General features: G+C 35.7%; 1 protein-coding gene and 1 long non-coding RNA gene across 3 annotated transcripts; both read left to right on the forward strand.

Moving 5' to 3' along the window:
* Window positions 1-3,446: 3,446 nt before the first annotated feature.
* LOC110718241 lies at window positions 3,447-6,484 on the forward strand. 2 transcript variants are annotated; one of them, XR_002510876.1, is made up of 3 exons: window positions 3,447-3,686; window positions 4,519-4,580; window positions 6,006-6,484. It is a non-coding gene; the product is annotated as an uncharacterized LOC110718241 (long non-coding RNA). The 2 variants fall into 2 exon arrangements; XR_002510877.1 differs by having other exon boundaries at window positions 6,016-6,484.
* A 3,143-nt stretch (window positions 6,485-9,627) lies between these two features.
* LOC110718240 (cysteine synthase, chloroplastic/chromoplastic) lies at window positions 9,628-18,751 on the forward strand. Its single transcript, XM_021897067.1, has 10 exons — window positions 9,628-10,412; window positions 11,692-11,801; window positions 12,152-12,209; window positions 13,534-13,797; window positions 14,450-14,587; window positions 14,748-14,799; window positions 14,883-14,962; window positions 16,005-16,064; window positions 16,978-17,058; window positions 18,373-18,751. Exons 1-10 carry the CDS (start codon window positions 10,194-10,196, stop codon window positions 18,460-18,462), a joined length of 1,152 nt encoding a protein of 383 aa, XP_021752759.1. The 5' UTR covers window positions 9,628-10,193; the 3' UTR covers window positions 18,463-18,751.

Consider the following 18,751-nt stretch of genomic DNA (forward strand, 5'->3'; position numbering starts at 1 on the left):
ACACCACCACCGCGAAACAACGGCCACCGTCGCAATAACACAAAGGTTATAAAGGAATAATAACGGCCACCTTACGAACTTTGACGGAAATTTCCTTCGGAAAATTGCGATGGAATTTCAATTAAAGTCAAAACAGGGCCGACAGAAATAAATCCATCGGAAATTCCTTCGAAAACTAGCCTTCCGATGGAAATTCCGTCGAAAAAGGTCGAATTTCCTGCAAAGGGTTTTGCGACAAACGGGCCGTCGGAAGGCTAGTTTCCGACGGAATTTCGGATGTTTCTGACGGATTTTTTCCGTCAAAATCAAGCTGTTTTCTTGTAGTGTACCCCGAGAATGCGTCCATGAAACTAAGTAGGGCGTGATCACTTGTCGAGTCGACTAGTTGATCGATCCTCGGCAAGGGATAGAAGTCCTTCGGACAAGCCCTTTTTAGGTCCGTGAAGTCAACGCACATTCTCCAGGTGTCATATGTCTTCTGAACCATCACCACATTGGCCATCCATTCCGGATATTGACAGGGTTCGATGAAGCCTGCATCTAGAAGTTTTTTTACTTCGGCTACGTTGTCTCAGTTCTTATTAGCGGAGTAATTCCACTTCTTTTGCTTAACAGGTCGACAGGCGGGGTTGACGTTCAACTTGTGGGAGATGAGGTTCGGATCGATCCCAGGCATGTTTGCTGGCGAGAAAGAGAACAGATCTCTGTTGTCCTGAAGGAGTTAGATAAGTTCAACACGGATATTCGGGTGAAGTCCGAGCCCGATGCTGACACACTTTTCAGGGTCTCCTTTGGTCAACTCAATTGACTCAGTTTGCTAGTCCAGATCCATTGCTTTGGAACTGGACTCTTCACAATCTGGCTTGATGTCGATATCAGCAGGCGTCCCAAACTTGGCTGGGCTTCCGAATCTTTTGGTTCGGATGAGGAACCAGCCTTTCCTTACCCCTTTTCTTTTCTTGGGCAGAGGCACTCTGAGCTGAAGCACTTAAGCCTTTCTGCTTCTTTGTGCTTCGGTCCATTTCTTTTTCTTTTTCCTCCTCATCCTGGTCGTCGCGACGACTTTTGGATGGCTTGTGGTAATTGCATATGCAGGCTTCTTTCTGGTTGCCCTGGATTCGTTCGGAGTGGCCCTCATCTGAAACATATATCATCATTTGATGATAAGTGGAGACTACTCCTTGAATTTCAAGAATTATGGGTCTCCCTATGATCATGTTGTACACAGAAGGAACATCCACGACCAGAAATTCGGCCATGACGTTCCGAGCTGCTCGGTCTCTGTCGATGGTGACGGAAAGGGTGATCTTCCCATCTAGATATGTTACAGACCCATTGAATCTAGATACAAGGTAGGGTACTAGAGTCAGGTCCTTGGTCTGCAACTTCAGCTGGTCATACGCCTCCCAAAAGAGGATGTATGCTTCACTACCGTCGTCGACGAGGGTTTGCCAGACATTGTGGTTTGTAATTCCCGTGATGATTACCAGAGGGTCATCATGGGGGTATGCTACCCCCCGACAATCTTCGAATGTGAACGTAAAGTTTGGCACCGGAGACTTTGGACTTTGGATGGCAGCATGGTTGACTTGATGGGTTAAACCCCTCAAGTGGCGCTTTCGAGCATTTTGGGAACTCGTCCCCCCATAAATGACAAGGATGTCAAGATTATCTTTATCCTACGGCTTGTCCTATTTCCTAGGGAAATCCAGTTGCTACCGAGAGTCATGATTGGCCTTTTTCTCCTCGCGTCGATTCGCGTGGTATTTTTTCATATAGCCCTTTTGGACCATATCCTCGATATGATCTCTCAGTTAGATACAGTCCTCGGTATGGTGTCCCGGAGACTCATGGAACTCACACCATCGGTCCTTATTTTTCTGCTGATGCCACGATGGCAGTGGCCTCGGCTTCTTCCACTTCTGCTCGTCCTTCGTTATGCTATAAATTTTAGCACGCAGGAGAGCGAGAGGAGTGTAAGATTCGTATTTCCCTATGAATGGGGTTTTTTCTTTTTTCGGCTTAGTAGCCGAGGATGGTTCTGAGGCTTTTGCCTTCTCTTTCTTTTGGCTCTGGCCTTCAAACGGTTGTCCTTTTGTCTTACCAGTCCTTGTTTGAGCTTGGGACTTAGTTGTGTTCCACTCTTCGGCTCGGATGTACTTATCCGAAGCTTCTAGAGCTTCCTCCAGGGTCTGCGGGGTGTGCATGACCATGAAGTCAAGGAACTTTCCGCCCTGTAGCCCATTCCGCAATGCGAAAACGACTAGCCCTTGGTCCAGACTTGTAATTCTTGACGACTCGTTGCCGAAGCGAGTTAGATAGTCTCGGAGGCTTTTGTCCTCCCCTTGCTGCAGGCTCATCAGCTCTGCACTTGTCTTCTTTTGGCGATTTGCCGTAGAAAACTTGCTCTTAAACTTGTTGGAATGGTCTTTCCAACCGGTTATAGAGTTTTCCTTTACTCCCTTGGTGATCTATGCTTACGCAACACCCTTGAGAGTGGTCGGGACATACTTGCACCAGGTCGCTTCGGACCTGGGGTTCAGATACATGTGCCCCTCATAGGAGGAGATTTGGTCCTTCAGGTCCGAAGTTCCATCATATGTTATGTGCACCGGTATTTTCACCGTCGGCACATGCTCTTCCAGAATCCAGCTTTGGAAGGGTGAACTAGTGGGTACCATCACAGTTTTCCCCTTGTACCCAGCCGACGAGACCTCGCTTCACCCTCTCGAAGAGGTAGAAGTGGTTTTTATCTTCGGCTCAGACGGTGCGGGGTATGGTGCAGTCCTTTCGGTGTAGGTGAGGCGACTGTGCACACTCACCTCTCTTGAGCTGATACGTTCGTGAACGTTTCTGCAAGTAGATTCCTGCCATGCATAGGTGGTGTTACTGCTTTTGAAGCTTCGGGTTTCGGATTCCTCGAAAAACTGGGGGTTTCTCTTTCTTTCTCGTTCAGTTCTCCAAGTATCCTCTTCCCATTTCTCTCCGAGCTCCTTGAAAGACAGAGCTCACCTGCCGTCCTCTTGGCCAGTCTTCCTTCTCAGGTTTCTTGGCTGCTGAGGGGTGTTGGCGTGGACTGAGTGGCTGGGAGGTGGTGGAAAATTGCCTACTTGGGCCTTCATGAGGTCCATGAAGACAGCGAAGGCTTTCGCCACCTCCTCTGAAGTGGGACCTGTCTAAGGTGTGTGTTCTCTAGGGTGAGATTGTGAGTGTAAGCTAAGAGTGGGACTCTTTGTAATCCTCCATATTTTTCTTAGTAAATAATTATATATATTTTTTTTCATGTATATGAATATTTATTAATAATTTTATACTTGTATAACTGTTTTTTGGGAATGATTTGACAAAATAAGAACAATAACTTATTTTATACCCACTTTGGGCCCATGACTATCATCTTAATCCTACTAAAGCCAAAAAAAAAACAAGAAACCCTTCAGCCCATATTCCCATTTTAATTAAGTAAACTTCTTATTTCTCCTCTCAAAACCCTCGTGTGACTATTCCTATTGCCTTCCCCTTACTGCTTCCCATCTATTGCTTCCCTTACTGCCTTTTTCCCTTCTCCATTCACGATTCACGAAAAAAAAAAAATCCCTCCTGCGTTGCTGCTGTCACTGCTGCTACCGCCACTGCTCAGCCCGCCGCCGCCGCTGCCCTCGCCACCTACTGCCACCACCCTGCCGGTTTCCTCCACTACCCCTTCTCTTCTATCTTTCTCTCTTTTCTTGTTTAAATTTCTTTAAAGCTTCAATCTTTACATGAATTTTCCAATGATTAATAATTTTTATGGTTTGATTATGTATATGAGTTATAAAAGATTGCAAATTTATGAATTATACTTTATTTGATTTATGGAATAAAATTTCAGATTTGGTTTATTCGAAAATTGAGGGTTTAAATGTTGATTTTTCATGATTTTTGGGTTTAAAACGTGATGATTAAGTTACCTAATTATAGTATGTGTAAATTATGTTTAAATTAAATCATCTTGATTATAAATCAAATTTGAGGTTTGAATTATATATATTTTAGGGTTTAAGTTGTGAAATTTGAAGGTTTAATTGAGTGTTTATGAATCTAATTGAATTTTAATTGTATATTCCGAGTTTAAATTGTTGTATTCCTACATTCTACTATTAAACTAAAATTCCAGATTTTTTATCTTGACTTTAAAGGTTTTAAATCATGGTTTTATGATGAATTTTTAGGTTTTTAACATACTAATGTACTATATAACGATTATTTCAAGTGGAAATGTTTATGAGGTTGTTTTATAATATCAAACTAAATTTTCAGATGATAATCCTACTTTAAGGTTGCTGGAATTTTATGCTATAGGCTATATTTTCATGATTTTAACATGCAAACTTGTAGTTGAACTTTGAATTATTAACTTTGACTATTGTGAGCAATTTAAAGGCATTATTTCAATGGTTTAAGGGGTTTTAAAGTAGTTTGGTATTGCTGTAAATTATATTGCTTGGGTATTAATTGAACTATTGTTGTTTTGTTTAGGAGAGGGTTTCGTACAAGGTGACTTCTAGTCTTAAAGTGGCCAACCAATTCGTGTACTCAAGGTACGTACAAGCATACAAAAAACCTTGACTTTAGGAACATGTTTAAGGACTTGGAAAAACTTAGAATCATGCTAGGGAACTTGTGGATTGGTTGAAATTGTTTGGTAATGAGCTTAATTGATGATAAATGTGATTATTGGTTTGATTTATGTATGAGAAATTCGTATTGGTTTCCTAATAAAAAAATTATTTATGCAATAATTTGCAAAATGAGCCTAGAGGCAAAGATACAAGGATGTATGGAATGAACTAATCTATTACTTGTTCACTAATATTGGATTGGAATGAGTAAAGGGAGAATTAAAGTCTTATAAGACAAGGTTGAGGATTTGAGGTGCCTTATGCACTTAAGGTGTTTATACACCGAGGTAGTTAAAGGAATCAATAATAAGTATTGTTTGTCACTAATAAATCAAGAATTGAATTGGAAATTTGAATTGCTTGAATAGTTGATGTTTGATCGATTGTATTATTTTACATGAGAGTCATCATCAAGTTTAAACCGGTAAATCACGTAAAGTGTAAGAAGGATGAGCAATAAAACTCTGGATTTGTGCACATCTAGAGTAATGACAAACAGGGGTTGGGGTTCACGGGGTATTAGCCGTGTACTTTTCAGAGGCCATCTGATCTACGAGTCTCTTGTTTTCAAATACTTTTAAAATTATAATGAGTTAGATGAGATCTCATACTAGCTATGGCCACGGAGTCGCGCCCGTCTGCCATTGGATGTTTATTAATGTTCCGAAATGGGGCATAGGGTTTTCTTTATTAATGTTCCAAAATGGGGCATAGGGGGACAACCCGGTCTATTGCTTAATCCAATCAATTAATGAAATAATTAATGCTATTTAGAGAAACCTTAGTAATGTTAACAATTGAGTCATGTGTTTGAGTAAATGATTGTATTGTGTGTGTGCAGAATGATTTCTAGTAACATGCTAGGCTCTTTACTATATTTCGTAGCTTGTATGTACTCAGCGTTTCTGATTGCGTGCTTTTGTGTGTCTATTCTTAGTCATGGCCTTCGCCTTTCAATGACCCTGTAATGATCCAATTTTTTTTACACTTGTAATATTGGGGAGTAGATTAATCACAGGTTTTTACATAAACTGAACTTGCATCAAGGTGATGGGATTTTGAGTGGAGCGTTGGTTAATCTCTTAGCTTATTTTATTTCATAAGTTGATTTTATTTTGACTCTAATTCTTTTTACTTCCTATTTTACTGGGTTTTGAATAAGGGCCGTTGTGGTTCCAACTTATAAGACTAAATTTGGTTTTGATTATTAGTTTTGAAACTTATATTTTTTAAAAAAAACTAAGTTAGTTTTCCGTTGCTAATTTCTGAAACTAGCCTTAACGTTTGAACACGTGGCGGTAGCACGTCAGTAATTCTCTTACAGGTTATTAAAAGTATTTACAGGTTATTACAGATTATTACAGGTTTTAAAGAGAGGATTATTGGGGTGTTACACTCTTAGCATTTGACTGGCTCGGCCGTCGAGAGCCTAACGGCTGCGCAGTTTGATGAGATGGTAACCTCTTCAACGCGGCTTTCTCAGATGAGCCCGCCTCCGAAGAAGATGATGAAGAAGGAGCCTTCTTCGAGGAAGAAGGGTTAGCTTTCTTCGCGCTTTTCCCGCTCTTAGTCATGTTACTCAGATGGTTGATTTTTAGCTTGTTTTTTGAATGTCTTCCCCACAGACAGTGCCAAATTGTTTCGGGTGAAAACAATAGGTCCTTCATCTGGACCTTTCTGGTGCGATGAAGACTGGACTCGGCCCAAGTGATGACTGGGACGAGGGTTTTCTGCACAACAAACATATGTAAACTGGCCTCGGGGGTTGTGCCGAGGAAGGCCCCTCCGATGTCGAAGTCAGTATAGTGTTTTTAGAGAGAGAAATCTATGCAAGAGTATTAATTGTTTGAGGCTTGAAGTGAATGAATGTAGAGAGAGAAGAGTAAAGGCTTTTATACCTTTCTCAATAGATTAATGGGCCTTGAGATCAAGTGGGCTTGCCACGTTGACTGAACCATTAACTGACTTGGCATGTTTTGAGAGGATTGAACCTTCTTTGGGCTTTTAATTAAATGATTTGTGGATTGGCCCAATTAGAGTGAATTGGACCCAAACATCTACTATCTTTTATTGTTGAAATTCTTTCCGGCAAGACTAGTTTTAACAAATCTATAACTATAACTATAACTACAGTAACAACCGCTGACATCACTATTGTCTATGTGCTAGCTCCTCATAAAAAAAATTTCCGCCGAAACTATTAATGACATCATTTTTTTAAGATAAAAGATACGAAAATTATACGTTTTCCTAAAAAAATTTATGGCTAAATTGACTAACGAGTTAATGACATAATTTCCTATGGAGTTAGAACAAAAAAAATGGTTATTACTGAGTTCATCTCTCTATCTTTCATTTTCCTAGCGACTTTACATTTCCTCCAGCATATTATTAGTATTAATTTGGCATACAATTGAAGCATGAAAAATAAGCAAGATTGTCATAGATTAGAGTAAAAAGTATGAGTTTTCGGTTTCCAGTCTTTATTAATTCTTCAAAATTTTTTAACAAAACAATTAAACTAAATAACTAATGCTGACATTTTTGTTTTAGATTTTATTTAACACGTAATTAAAATATGGATAATGTTATATGTAGCCTTTAAGGCAATGAATAAGCACTTAATAACTTTTCTTATTTGGTATTAATTTAATAATGCATGATAAAATCACGCGCAAATTAAATTAGTGTAATTAATGTCATATTTTCATTTTATTTTTCCACTTTTAGCTTCTTATATGTAGCCCAAAGAGCTATGTATAAGAAGCTAAAAAAAGAAAAGTATTGGTGAAATAAATTCATTAATTACACTGATTTACGCGTGGTTTTTTCATGCATTCCTAAACTAATACTTCCCTTTTTTTTTAATAGTTACAACACTTCTCTTTTCACGCTTGCCAATGCATGATTTCAATCGTTAATATCTTAAATTACAAATATGTAATAATTATCAAAAATTGATACTAAAATAGTATAAATTGAGACGAATCTAACAAGATCTCACATTACTATATCATTGCATAGCTATAAATCATCAAAGCTAGTCAAAGTGAAATACATAAATAGTCTAAAAGTTAAATTGTTGCAGCTATATAAAAACGGAGGAAGTACCAAATAAGGAAATATATTTAATGCTTATTTGTAGCCCTAAGGACTACATATATAGCATTACCCAAATATTAAACATCATGTCAAATTTTAATTTATTATGTTTTGCTTAAACTATTTACGGAGTAAATTACAAATAGATAAGCAAAAATTTTATTGGTAAAAACCGTGTATCGCACAGACTAACCTAATCCATATGTATACGAAGTTATATACGTAGTATTTTAAATATGAATAATTAAGTATGAGTTGGCAAGTTTAGTAGAAAACAAAAGAAAAAAAAATCTGATTTGTTACTACCTAGCCACCTAGGATCTTGACTTTACTCTCATAAATTTATAATCCATCCCAACTATCTTTCATTTCGTACAAATAAATAAAATCCTCCAGATTTTCTTGTATGATATGACCATTAAAATAGTGCTTCAATTTTTCTAAAATGAAAAAATTAATAGTTTGTGCCGTGATGCCGTCTTCTTGAGGGCGACAGATATATTGAGTTTTTGTACAAAAATAACTCAAAATTCAGGTTAATCTTTGTAATAAACAAAAATTGTTTATCACATGATAAATCAACAACTTTATTCAGTCATATCACTTTAGGGTCTATTTTTAAGATAAAAATTCTTGATTTATTTACAAAAATGTCATGTAATAAACAAAAGTTATTAATCTCAGAGATCAATTTGTATTTACCCAATTTCATCCATGTAAATTTTCAGATTCTTTATTCAAATGCCCTAATTTCTACCCTAACGGTTTCACAAATGGTTATGTTCATTACATTTTTATGGTTTTTCATTGCACACTTTCATTAAAATTTGTTATGTTCACTACATATAAATAAAATTTGATATTCTTAAAATATTTACTGACATAGATTGAAAATACCCTATATGATACGATTATGATGTATGAGTATGACTGATACTTCCTCTGTTCTTTTTCACTTGATCTATTTATTTTATCACGCTTGTCGATTTACAACTTTAATCATCAATAACTTTATTTCTCTATAAGTAAAAATTATAAAAGTTATATATTGTGATAGTACTTATTGAGACGATTCTAACAAGACTCCACATGAATATGTTTTTCCTTACATATTATTCATAAAATATGGTCAAAGAAAGGGTGGTGAATAGTGTAAAAGTCAAAGCGGGTCAAGTAAAATAGTATGGAGGAAGTAATATTCAGTGATAAATTTCAAAATTTGACCTCAAAATAAAAGCCAACCATTATAGTGAAATGAATGGAGTAATTGTTACTTTAATGCTACTAAAGTACTAAACCAATGAAGAACATTGAAAGTTTGAAGCTTTAGTAAAGTTTTAGCAAGTACTTGTATTATTCAAGGAGATCGATGATTTTTTTATTCCTAATAATGTCCAAAGGAAAATAGTAGTATAAATTACGGTTTGCGATCTTTTAGTAAAGTTTAAGGGAGTAATATTGACTTTGTGACTTTGAGGTCACGAGTTCGAGACCCACTAACTACATTTGCTTGGAAGTAGGGGATTCCCTTACCTCTTTCTTTGCTTTCAATCGTTGACCTGTGGAATTAGGCTGGCTTAACATGAGAGAGGTGCCGATTCAATTGAGTCCTTCATAGTAATATTGAATATTAGAATTTGAGTCTCATTAACATCATTATTATAAAATTAATGTAAAGTACAAAGTACTCTACGACTAAAATGTGAATGCTAGTAAAGTTATACATGACTACTCCACCCATAGTCCCATTGCTATAGTTGTTGATGTAATTAATAAAGTAAAATTTAGCAAATTATATTAAGACGAGACAGCAAGAAAAGCTTGACTCAATTGGTTAGATTCTTACCCTAATTAGTGAGGGAACTTAGAGGTGGAGATTCTTTTACCTCAAGGCTACCCAAGTTCAATTTACAATCAAAATAAACCATAACGAGTTTACATAAAAATAAGGTGAATATAAAACATCCAAAAACTAAGTGAATAACACATTACCCGACCCTTCATACTCATGCCAAATTTCATCGATACCACCATGCTTATGAGTTACAACATGCTCGTGTCAGGTCACCTCAATATTTTTTTTTTTTGGTGTTTAGGGAGCCACAAGGGCGGAAGTGTGAATCGATCCGAATCTCTTAAAATCGGGAGGGAAGCTATAACCTCTTGAGCAATCCATCACTCTCAGCTCAATTTATTACTAGGCCTATTGCCTAAATAAGTAAATAGTCTGTGTGCTAATCCGACCCAATTCATGCCCAACTCGCACGACAAGTCTAGGAGATTAGGACCACATCGTGACTACAGTACGGAGTATGTAATTTGTGACGACAGTGAATATAGACTGAAAGCGAGGCATATATTCAAAGGACAACCACCATTTCCAAAGAGTGGAACACAATCGAGATTAGAAACAAGTGAGAGAAATTAGCCATGGCTTCTTTGGTCAACAACGCTTACGCTGCGCTTAGCACTTCCAAATTGGAGCTTCGTGAAGTTAACAGCCTCACCAATTTCCGAGTTGGCCTTCCATCATCGCTCAGTTGCAAGAATTTCAGGAAGGTTTCTTCTTCTCCAATCACCTGTAAAGCTGTTTCTGTTGCGCCTCAATCCACCATTGAAGGCCTTAACATTGCTGAAGATGTTTCTCAGGTGAATCTCTAATTTTCATTTTCAATTGGCTTTTTGTTTTTCTTTATATTTATTGTGGTTTTTGATTGAAATTTTGTAGTGGGTTTCTTATTTTTTGATTTCTGATTGCTGTTTTGAGTTGGTTTTTATATTTTATTTGCGAATTTGTGGTGGGGTTTTGGGATTTCTTGAAATCTTAAATAGTTTTAGGATTTGTAGACTGTTATAATGGCAGATAATGATTGTGTTGTGATAAATTGAAGAATTCTGTAAGAAATTTCTGTCATCAGATCATTGTCTTATCAACTTACCAAATTTATGAGGGTTAATTTGAATCAATGCATGGATTTTAGGATTTGTAGTTTTAGGAATGTTGTTATGATGTTTTTTATTCTACTCATAGACGTGTATAAACTAAAGACATGCTGGGAATTTGTTTCTCTGAAGTTTTGGTGGTATTTACACAGATTCTGAATCAGTAAAAACTCGAGTTGAATCTGTTTGTTTAAGATAAGAGTATTATTCGTTCCTTCCTTGACGGAGGTAAAATTAACAATGGCTATTGTGACAAGAAAAACTCTTCATATAGCTTCATGGTAATGCACATCTATAGCATTTGGCACTATAGTCAGAATCCTTTTTTGGGATATCCATTTCATCATTCCTCCCGTCAATCATCTTTGCATTAGCTCATCGGATAGGCTAGTGACAGCCTGAGAATTGCTACTCAGAAAAAGTCAACAGCATGTCCTACCTATAACTATTATGTTATGACATAATACTATTATTCAATTATTCTTTAAACAACTTCGTAAAGTATAGCCTGAGCTTACACATGTCTATCAGCTCCCATCATAACCTTTTCACCAATTCTACCTATAACTATTATGTTATGACATAATACTAATTGTTGGCAAATCTATGTTACCTCAAACATCTTGCAAATATTTGGATTCTTTTCTTACTCTTGTCATGAGCTTTAGTACTTTTCTATTTGGTGGGGCTTTCAGATGGACTTTCAACCAATACATTCATGTTTAAGACATTTTTTATTTGAGGTCTAGCGTTTAGTAGCAAATGTCACCAAAAATTTCCCTCAAAATGTTTTATTTGATGTATCAAATACTCATATTAGGTACGCTACACTGGTAAGTTATGTGTTTTTTCTTGGTGAACTGATAAGCATTCCCTTTATCTCTGCGGCATCAAAGAAAGATTTTGTTATTTTCCTTTTATTTTTTTCGTTAGAACTCATCTGTTGAAGCTTAAAGTAATATTATTTTTCTTAATTATGTGGTAGCTAATTGGAAAAACTCCAATGGTGTATCTCAACAATGTATCAAATGGATCAGTTGCAAACATTGCTGCTAAGCTTGAGAGCATGGAACCCTGCTGCAGTGTGAAGGACAGGTAAAGAAGATCCCTGGCACATCTTGTGTTTGTGAAATGAGCTCAGGAGGGTTTATGTGGTTTAATAAGAGACATAATCTTTGCAGGTTTTTTCCCCCAAATAAAATTTGTACATTACTTTGCTAAAGGTGGGTAAAATTTCTAAAAGAATATAGTCTTTTGGTTTTCCATAAATCCTTTTCAGCATGGAACATATCGTCAGTTCTTTATAGTGTAATTGAACAGTTTTATGTCAAGAGAAGGCTGATTTTATGAGTTTGTACATTGGGAACATAATGACTAAATGATTGTTCATGGATTCTTTCTTTTTTTTGCAATGTTCTTATTCTTTCTTTTTCTGCCCACATCAGGATTGGTTACAGTATGATTGATGATGCTGAGCAGAAAGGAGTTATCACAGCTGGAAAGGTATTGCTTTTAAGGCTAGACATTACTTGGAATTCCTGGACATCAATATGCTTGAAGAATGATGTATTCTTGTTGAACATTAGGTTGAAGAATGATGTATTCTTGTTGAACATTAGGTTCTTGCTTTGTTTATACACTTCAAGTTAAATTTGAAGAGACCCATTATGAATTTTATCTATCTTCTTTTGTTGCCTTCCTGTCACACTTGCTGATTTATGTAAGAAGTACATTAGTAACTTGGCTTTTCCAGTTATTAATTCAATATTTATTATCTAGGGCATGAAATTTCTGCTTTTTAGTCCATGAAAGTTTCCATTTGGATGATATGTATGTGCTACACCTCTATCTTTAGTCTCAGACAGACTCAGTCATTCTATTATAATTTGAAGTGCCTGAAATGTTAGAATCTTTGTATCTTGTTTGTATATTTAATGGGCCAAATGGGAGGATTGTAAAAATCTGCAATTTTCCCTTAGCACTTAAGTAAATTGTCTTATGTCTCTCCATATTAAACTTTCTTAGATGATAGCTAGTTAATTGCATGTATTGTCTTAAATTGACAACTACCATGCTTCTTTCAATTCATCAATTGAATGACCTGGTATCTATTGGTGTTGGACTGGCTACCATTTTATCTTGAGCGTCTTTAGTTCATCTTCCTGAATTTAGAGGCTGTATCTTCTCTAAAGTTGTAACATAAAATTTTAAGTGTTTGAAAGGTGTGCATGAGGCTTTAGTATTTCTTTGTGTAAATTGTCTCTTCACTCTTGGGGGATTAAAGTGTTATGGCCTAGTTTTCAATTCCATGGCAGATAGGCATGTCATCCTTAAGCTTATAGAATGAGTATATTCTTAGTAGCCGTTGCCTGTGCATATGTCTGTATTCTGAAACTGCACCTTGCATTGCTTATTTATCATTTGTGAACCATTATTTTTTTGAAAATTTGATTTCTTTCACAGTCAATTGTTTTTGTTTATATCACGAGGGTAGAAACATTATGGGAGCAATTAGAGCTTGAACTACTCAATCAATAATATCATGTGGTATAACATTATTAATTTTATTTTATTTTTTATTTTTTTTAATATTATGTGGTTCTCATTTTTTACCTCTTTTAGCTATGCTGGTGCTTATAGCAACTAATATTGTCATAATTTAACATGGTTAACGGAATAAATAGCTAAGTTGTATGATGCTCAAATAAAAATTTAGTTTCAAATAGCAATTAGCTATCTACAATAATCATGCACTAACAAATGCTCGTCTATTTTGTTGGGTGTTTTATGTATTTGACTGATGGTATATTGTTTTCTTATCATCTAGACTACTCTGGTGGAGCCTACGAGTGGGAATACAGGAATAGGACTTGCATTTATAGCTGCTGCAAGAGGATACAAGATTATCTTGACAATGCCATCATCCATGAGTATGGAAAGGAGAGTTATCTTGAAAGCCTTCGGAGCTGAGTTGGTCTTGACTGATCCAGCTAAGGGTATGAAGGGTGCAGTTGAGAAGGCTGAAGAGATTTTGAAGAATACTCCTGATTCCTACATGCTTCAGCAGTTTGACAATCCTGCAAATCCCAAGGTATGACTCATTATGATTTTGTTTGCTTATCATCTGTAACGACTGTAAGGGTGTCATTGCATATAATTTGAAAGCCCTTTTCTTCTAAGTTAACCTTCAACCAGTACATTGAATTTCCTTTTATTCTCTTCTTTTTGGTTTATCTGCTTTGTTTGACGCCTAATTTGGATTCCTACTTCCAAATATCTGTTACTCAAGTCATACTATTTGACACTAGATTTGACACATGCAAATGGAGGAATCTGCTTGCTAAAATTTTCCCTGAGTATATCACATAATATGAATATAATGTATTTTCAAAATGAACAGTTTGTCACTTTGTCTGTCACGTGACATGGAAATAACATACTTGTTCTGTTTCTTTTTTACTTGCAATACTTCTCATTTCATGATTACAACTTAACACTGCATTATTTCAATCACTAATATTTCTGATTATCCATGATTAATAATTATGTGAATTCAATGTTATGAGTATAAATGAGGCAAATCTAACAAGATCTCACATGTATATAAATTTCATTAATTAATTATAAATCATCAAAAGGTAGTCAGAATAAGTATGTGAATAGTACGTAAGTCAAAGTGTTGTAAGTAAAAAGAACAGAGAAAGTATATAGTGTGAATGTTTCATTTCCGATGTTTTCTGCAGATACATTATGAGACAACAGGTCCGGAGATCTGGGAAGACACTAAAGGTAAAGTGGACATTTTTGTTGCGGGCATTGGAACTGGAGGTACAATTTCTGGAGTTGGGCGGTACCTCAAAGAACGCAAGCCTGGTGTCCAGGTATAGGCATCCTGCAGCACACTATTAACAGATATTCTCCTGTTGGAAATTCCTTTTGATCCTGTGATATATTATATGGACAAGTAGCTCAACACATAACAGCATATCCCAGAAGTATCTTGTTCTATGTTGCTGACCTAGTTCTTATTTATTTTTGAAGGTCATTGGTATAGAACCTACAGAAAGCAACATACTTTCGGGTGGCAAGCCAGGTAAGATGAAGTTTCCTGAATCTTCATAGTTAAACTTTCCAGGCTTCATGTGTATAATTGAACTTCATCTTGTTGGCATGAAGGTCCGCACAAGATTCAAGGACTTGGAGCTGGTTTTGTTCCCAGCAATTTAGATTTGGGTGTGATGGATGAAGTTATAGAGGTGAATATTCTTCTGCTTCTATACTTTCTTATGACATCTCATAATTTGCTCGCAGAGTGCTGCTGCATAGATTGGTTTAATATGGACCGGTATTAGTATTTCAGATTTAAAGCTTGTCTGATTGTATGTTAATAATATGATATACAGTATCTTATAAGCAATGCCTTTCCACCTTTAACGAGGGTTGCTTAGGGATATCACATCACATCACATATGCTCCATAAGACATGAACCATTGTCAAATATTTGGGTATAGATCGCAATCCTTGGTGAGAAAATGCCATTCCATGATAGTTAAATTATCAGAAGGTATAGGGTTATGTAGGTTGTACTAAAATGGTTCCATGCACTTTGATGAACTACCAGAAACCATTCAAATTATAGCTATAAGTTCATCTGCAAACCGTATGAAGTATGTAGGCTCATACAAATTTAATTTTTTTGTTGATGGAGATCAAAAGTTTTTGACTTTTACCTGAGTTTTTCATCAGTGAAACCAATGTTTCTTTGACTTTTCATTTTACCTCACGTATATGTGTCAACCCACGACACTTGGACATGGACAAGTGACTTTGACCCTTCATTTTGGGCCAAGGTTATTGGAAAATTTCACAAAATAGATGATCCGACACTTGGACACATAGCTATGTCAGACATGAGTACTCGAGTCTGATCAACATAGAAATATACTACCCTAATGTCAGTTATTTATTAGCAAGAGCTGATATCATTGGTTTTGAGTTGGCTAGTTGGGATTGGGGTTATTGAGCTACAGGTGTAATTTTCATTTGTTATTTTTGTCTTTCATTTCTTTCAAGCATGGGGTGCAAATATTTAAATAAACTATTCTTGGTCACGACATCCATCAACAAGGCATGGTTTATATTCCTTTAAGAACAAAACTACAACCAGAAAATGTCATTGGTGGTATGTTATGCATGATTGCATGTATAAGATAATATTTCTTCTGCAAGGGTCTCTTTGCCTTTTGAAGAAGTTCAGTGCTTGAGCCTTTCTTATTCTGAAAATTTATCTTTCTCAGGTATCCAGTGAAGAAGCTATTGAAACTGCAAAGCAATTAGCAATGAAAGAAGGCTTGCTGGTTAGTAGTCATAACATGGTTTCATTGGTCCTTAAAGTTGCTCTAATTAGAAATTAGAACAAGTAGACCATGGTTGGACCCTAGAATAGTTGCTGCCACTTCATGTGATATATGTTGATTTCTACTATTTGACAATCTCTTCTGTTGAGTTACAAAGAAGTTGGATTCAACTTCTTAGAACATGGTTACTTATATCAAAATAGTTCAACCCAGATTAAATCAAATCAAATTATATAGATAATTAAAAAATGATATCATGTCAGACCAATCCAAAGTATTCAGTTGACAATAATACCATATGTAGGCTATGTTCAACAGTTCAATTCAACTTCTTTAAGCAAATCTTTGCTTTCTTTTTTTTTTTTTTATAAATTTTTGGATCACATTAGATTAGATGAGACATGAGACCATATCTTTTTTATTGCTAAATATCTTTAATTATGTATATGATATTTTAATATTTGTGACATACTTATTAATACAAATCGTACTACTTCTCATTTGATAATTTTTTCTTTCTTAAGATTTAGTGGACAAATAAGGTCAAAGTTGTGTCGAATTACGATATCAGATCAGATCATGAAGTGTAGCCTTAATTTAAAGCAACCTATTTTTGTGGGGAAGTACTTAATATATGAGTAAATGGCTACTTGTAGTTTATTTTCTTAATACGTTTTGCAGCTGATAATATATCATATTTTCTCTTAAAAAATGAAGTTAATGATTAATTAATTTATTGTAGAGGTTTGCAATTAAGCACCATCTACTGTAGAATTACGTTTGAAGCATATGATTTGGCAACTTTTGGAGCAGCACTACATATTTGTTCTGTAGATCTAATTATACTTTGGAGGGTATTATGCTGAATGTTATTTACCATTCAAATTTCTGATTAATCTTTTTCTTGCTCCAGGTTGGCATTTCCTCTGGAGCGGCAGCAGCTGCTGCAGTCAAGGTTGGTAAAAGACCTGAAAATGCAGGAAAACTTATAGCTGTAAGTCCTTCACTTATCACTCTCTTAAATCACAAACTTAAATTTAATCTTTGATTGATATCTTAGATTTAAAATTTTGTCACTCTCTCTTTCACATGCTTGCTTCCCTTTGCATCTTGTGTGGTAGAGTATTTTTAATTTCCTTTTAACTGAGAAAGCTGCATTAGAACCTTCTCAAGAGTTATTTTAGCTGTTTACTGGACTATATTTATTTCTAATTAGGCTTGCATTATGATTGTTAGGTTCACTTCTTATAAATCTACTTCTTCCTTCTTTCTATTTTTATTTTGTTCATTGTTTGAAGCTTAGCTTCCATTTTAGCATCTTAGTGACCCATAACTTCAACTATTTGCTAGTCTTTTAGGGTCTGTTCTGTAATAATCTCCTGAATTCTTTCCGACATATCTGAACTTGTTTGTACATTTCTCAACTTATAAAAGTAGAGCTAGTCGTAGTAACCATCAAAACCTTAAAAAAAAAGGTTGATGAGCAGGGCCTTAATCAGAACATTGGTCGAATTTTCACACCAACTTCAATGAAGAATTTTAGTGCACAGAATTGTAAGATCACCTTGTAGTCGGGAATTGAAATAACTTCTCCTAGGTCAACTAAGAATGATGATGAGCAATATTTTGCATGCTATAGGTTTCAAAAGATTACCTTGTAGTCAAAAATTGGGATAACTTATCTTAGATGAAACAAACACTTCCTGCATGATTTTCTGACTCTACCCATAGACTAGGTTGTTTATAATGATAGTTGCACATGTTACTATGTTAGTGTTCTTAATTGGCCAGCCATCTTAGGCTGTGTTCTCATCACCTAAAATTAAGTGTTAGGTCTGAATTTCTTGAGGTCTGGTGCGATCCCAATTTTTCTGCTGTGAATTTATTTGTATGTATATAAAATTTGAAAAAAACACTATCAATTGGGATCTTGTTAAATAAAACTTATTTGGTTTAATTTTTAAACACGAATTAAAATAATTCGTGAAATTAGTTGAAGAGTACATAGCCTTAATGCCCACATCCTGTCTGAAAAAACAATCTTTATCATAATTTGGGGTATAAAGGCAGTCTAGATGTTTGCATTTGGTTCTGTATCTGATGCCTGCCCATCAGTATTTCTTTCTCATTAATTTTGGGCAATTGTTTCCCTCATGATAGCAATGCGGCATCATTAATCAAAGATCATATACATAACCACAGTATTTATTACTTCCAATTTATTACTGTAATAGACGGGTTCTAAAAACCTGTCTCACCTGTTCTTGACACATCATCCATAACTCGGTCAATATTTCTGCTGTTCCAGGTTGTGTTTCCAAGTTTTGGTGAGCGATACCTGTCATCCATTTTGTTCCAGTCTATTCGTGAAGAGTGTGAAAACATGAAGCCAGAGTAATGAGGAGTCATTTCTTAATTGAAATTGCAGCCTATTGTTAGAATGTTCGCTTAATTTCCAGGTTCTAGCCTCGTGCTTGCTTGTTGCATTCTTTTGATCCAATTGGATATTTGGAACCCAGAATGGTCTGTGTTTTCTCTTTTTATTAGTTGACATACAATGAGTAATAAAAGTATGTAAATCAGAACAGCAGATGATGGTTTAATTTCAAAAGCCAACAATTTTTTTCTAATACCCTATGTATGCTCTTTTTACCCCTCTTATTTTGCCTCGTACTGGTTGCCCTTAA

This window comes from Chenopodium quinoa, unplaced genomic scaffold, assembly GCF_001683475.1.
Source record: "Chenopodium quinoa cultivar QQ74 unplaced genomic scaffold, ASM168347v1, whole genome shotgun sequence".
NCBI lineage: Eukaryota > Viridiplantae > Streptophyta > Magnoliopsida > Caryophyllales > Amaranthaceae > Chenopodium > Chenopodium quinoa.

Bases quoted from the DNA above. Each gene is read 5' to 3' on its own strand.
- LOC110718240 (XM_021897067.1), top strand. From the start codon at position 10,194: ATGGCTTCTTTGGTCAACAACGCTTACGCTGCGCTTAGCACTTCCAAA. The intron at 11,802-12,151 runs GTAAAGAAGATC...TGCCCACATCAG, and splicing joins TGCTGCAGTGTGAAGGACAG to GATTGGTTACAGTATGATTG. The intron at 16,065-16,977 runs GTTAGTAGTCAT...TTCTTGCTCCAG, and splicing joins CAATGAAAGAAGGCTTGCTG to GTTGGCATTTCCTCTGGAGC.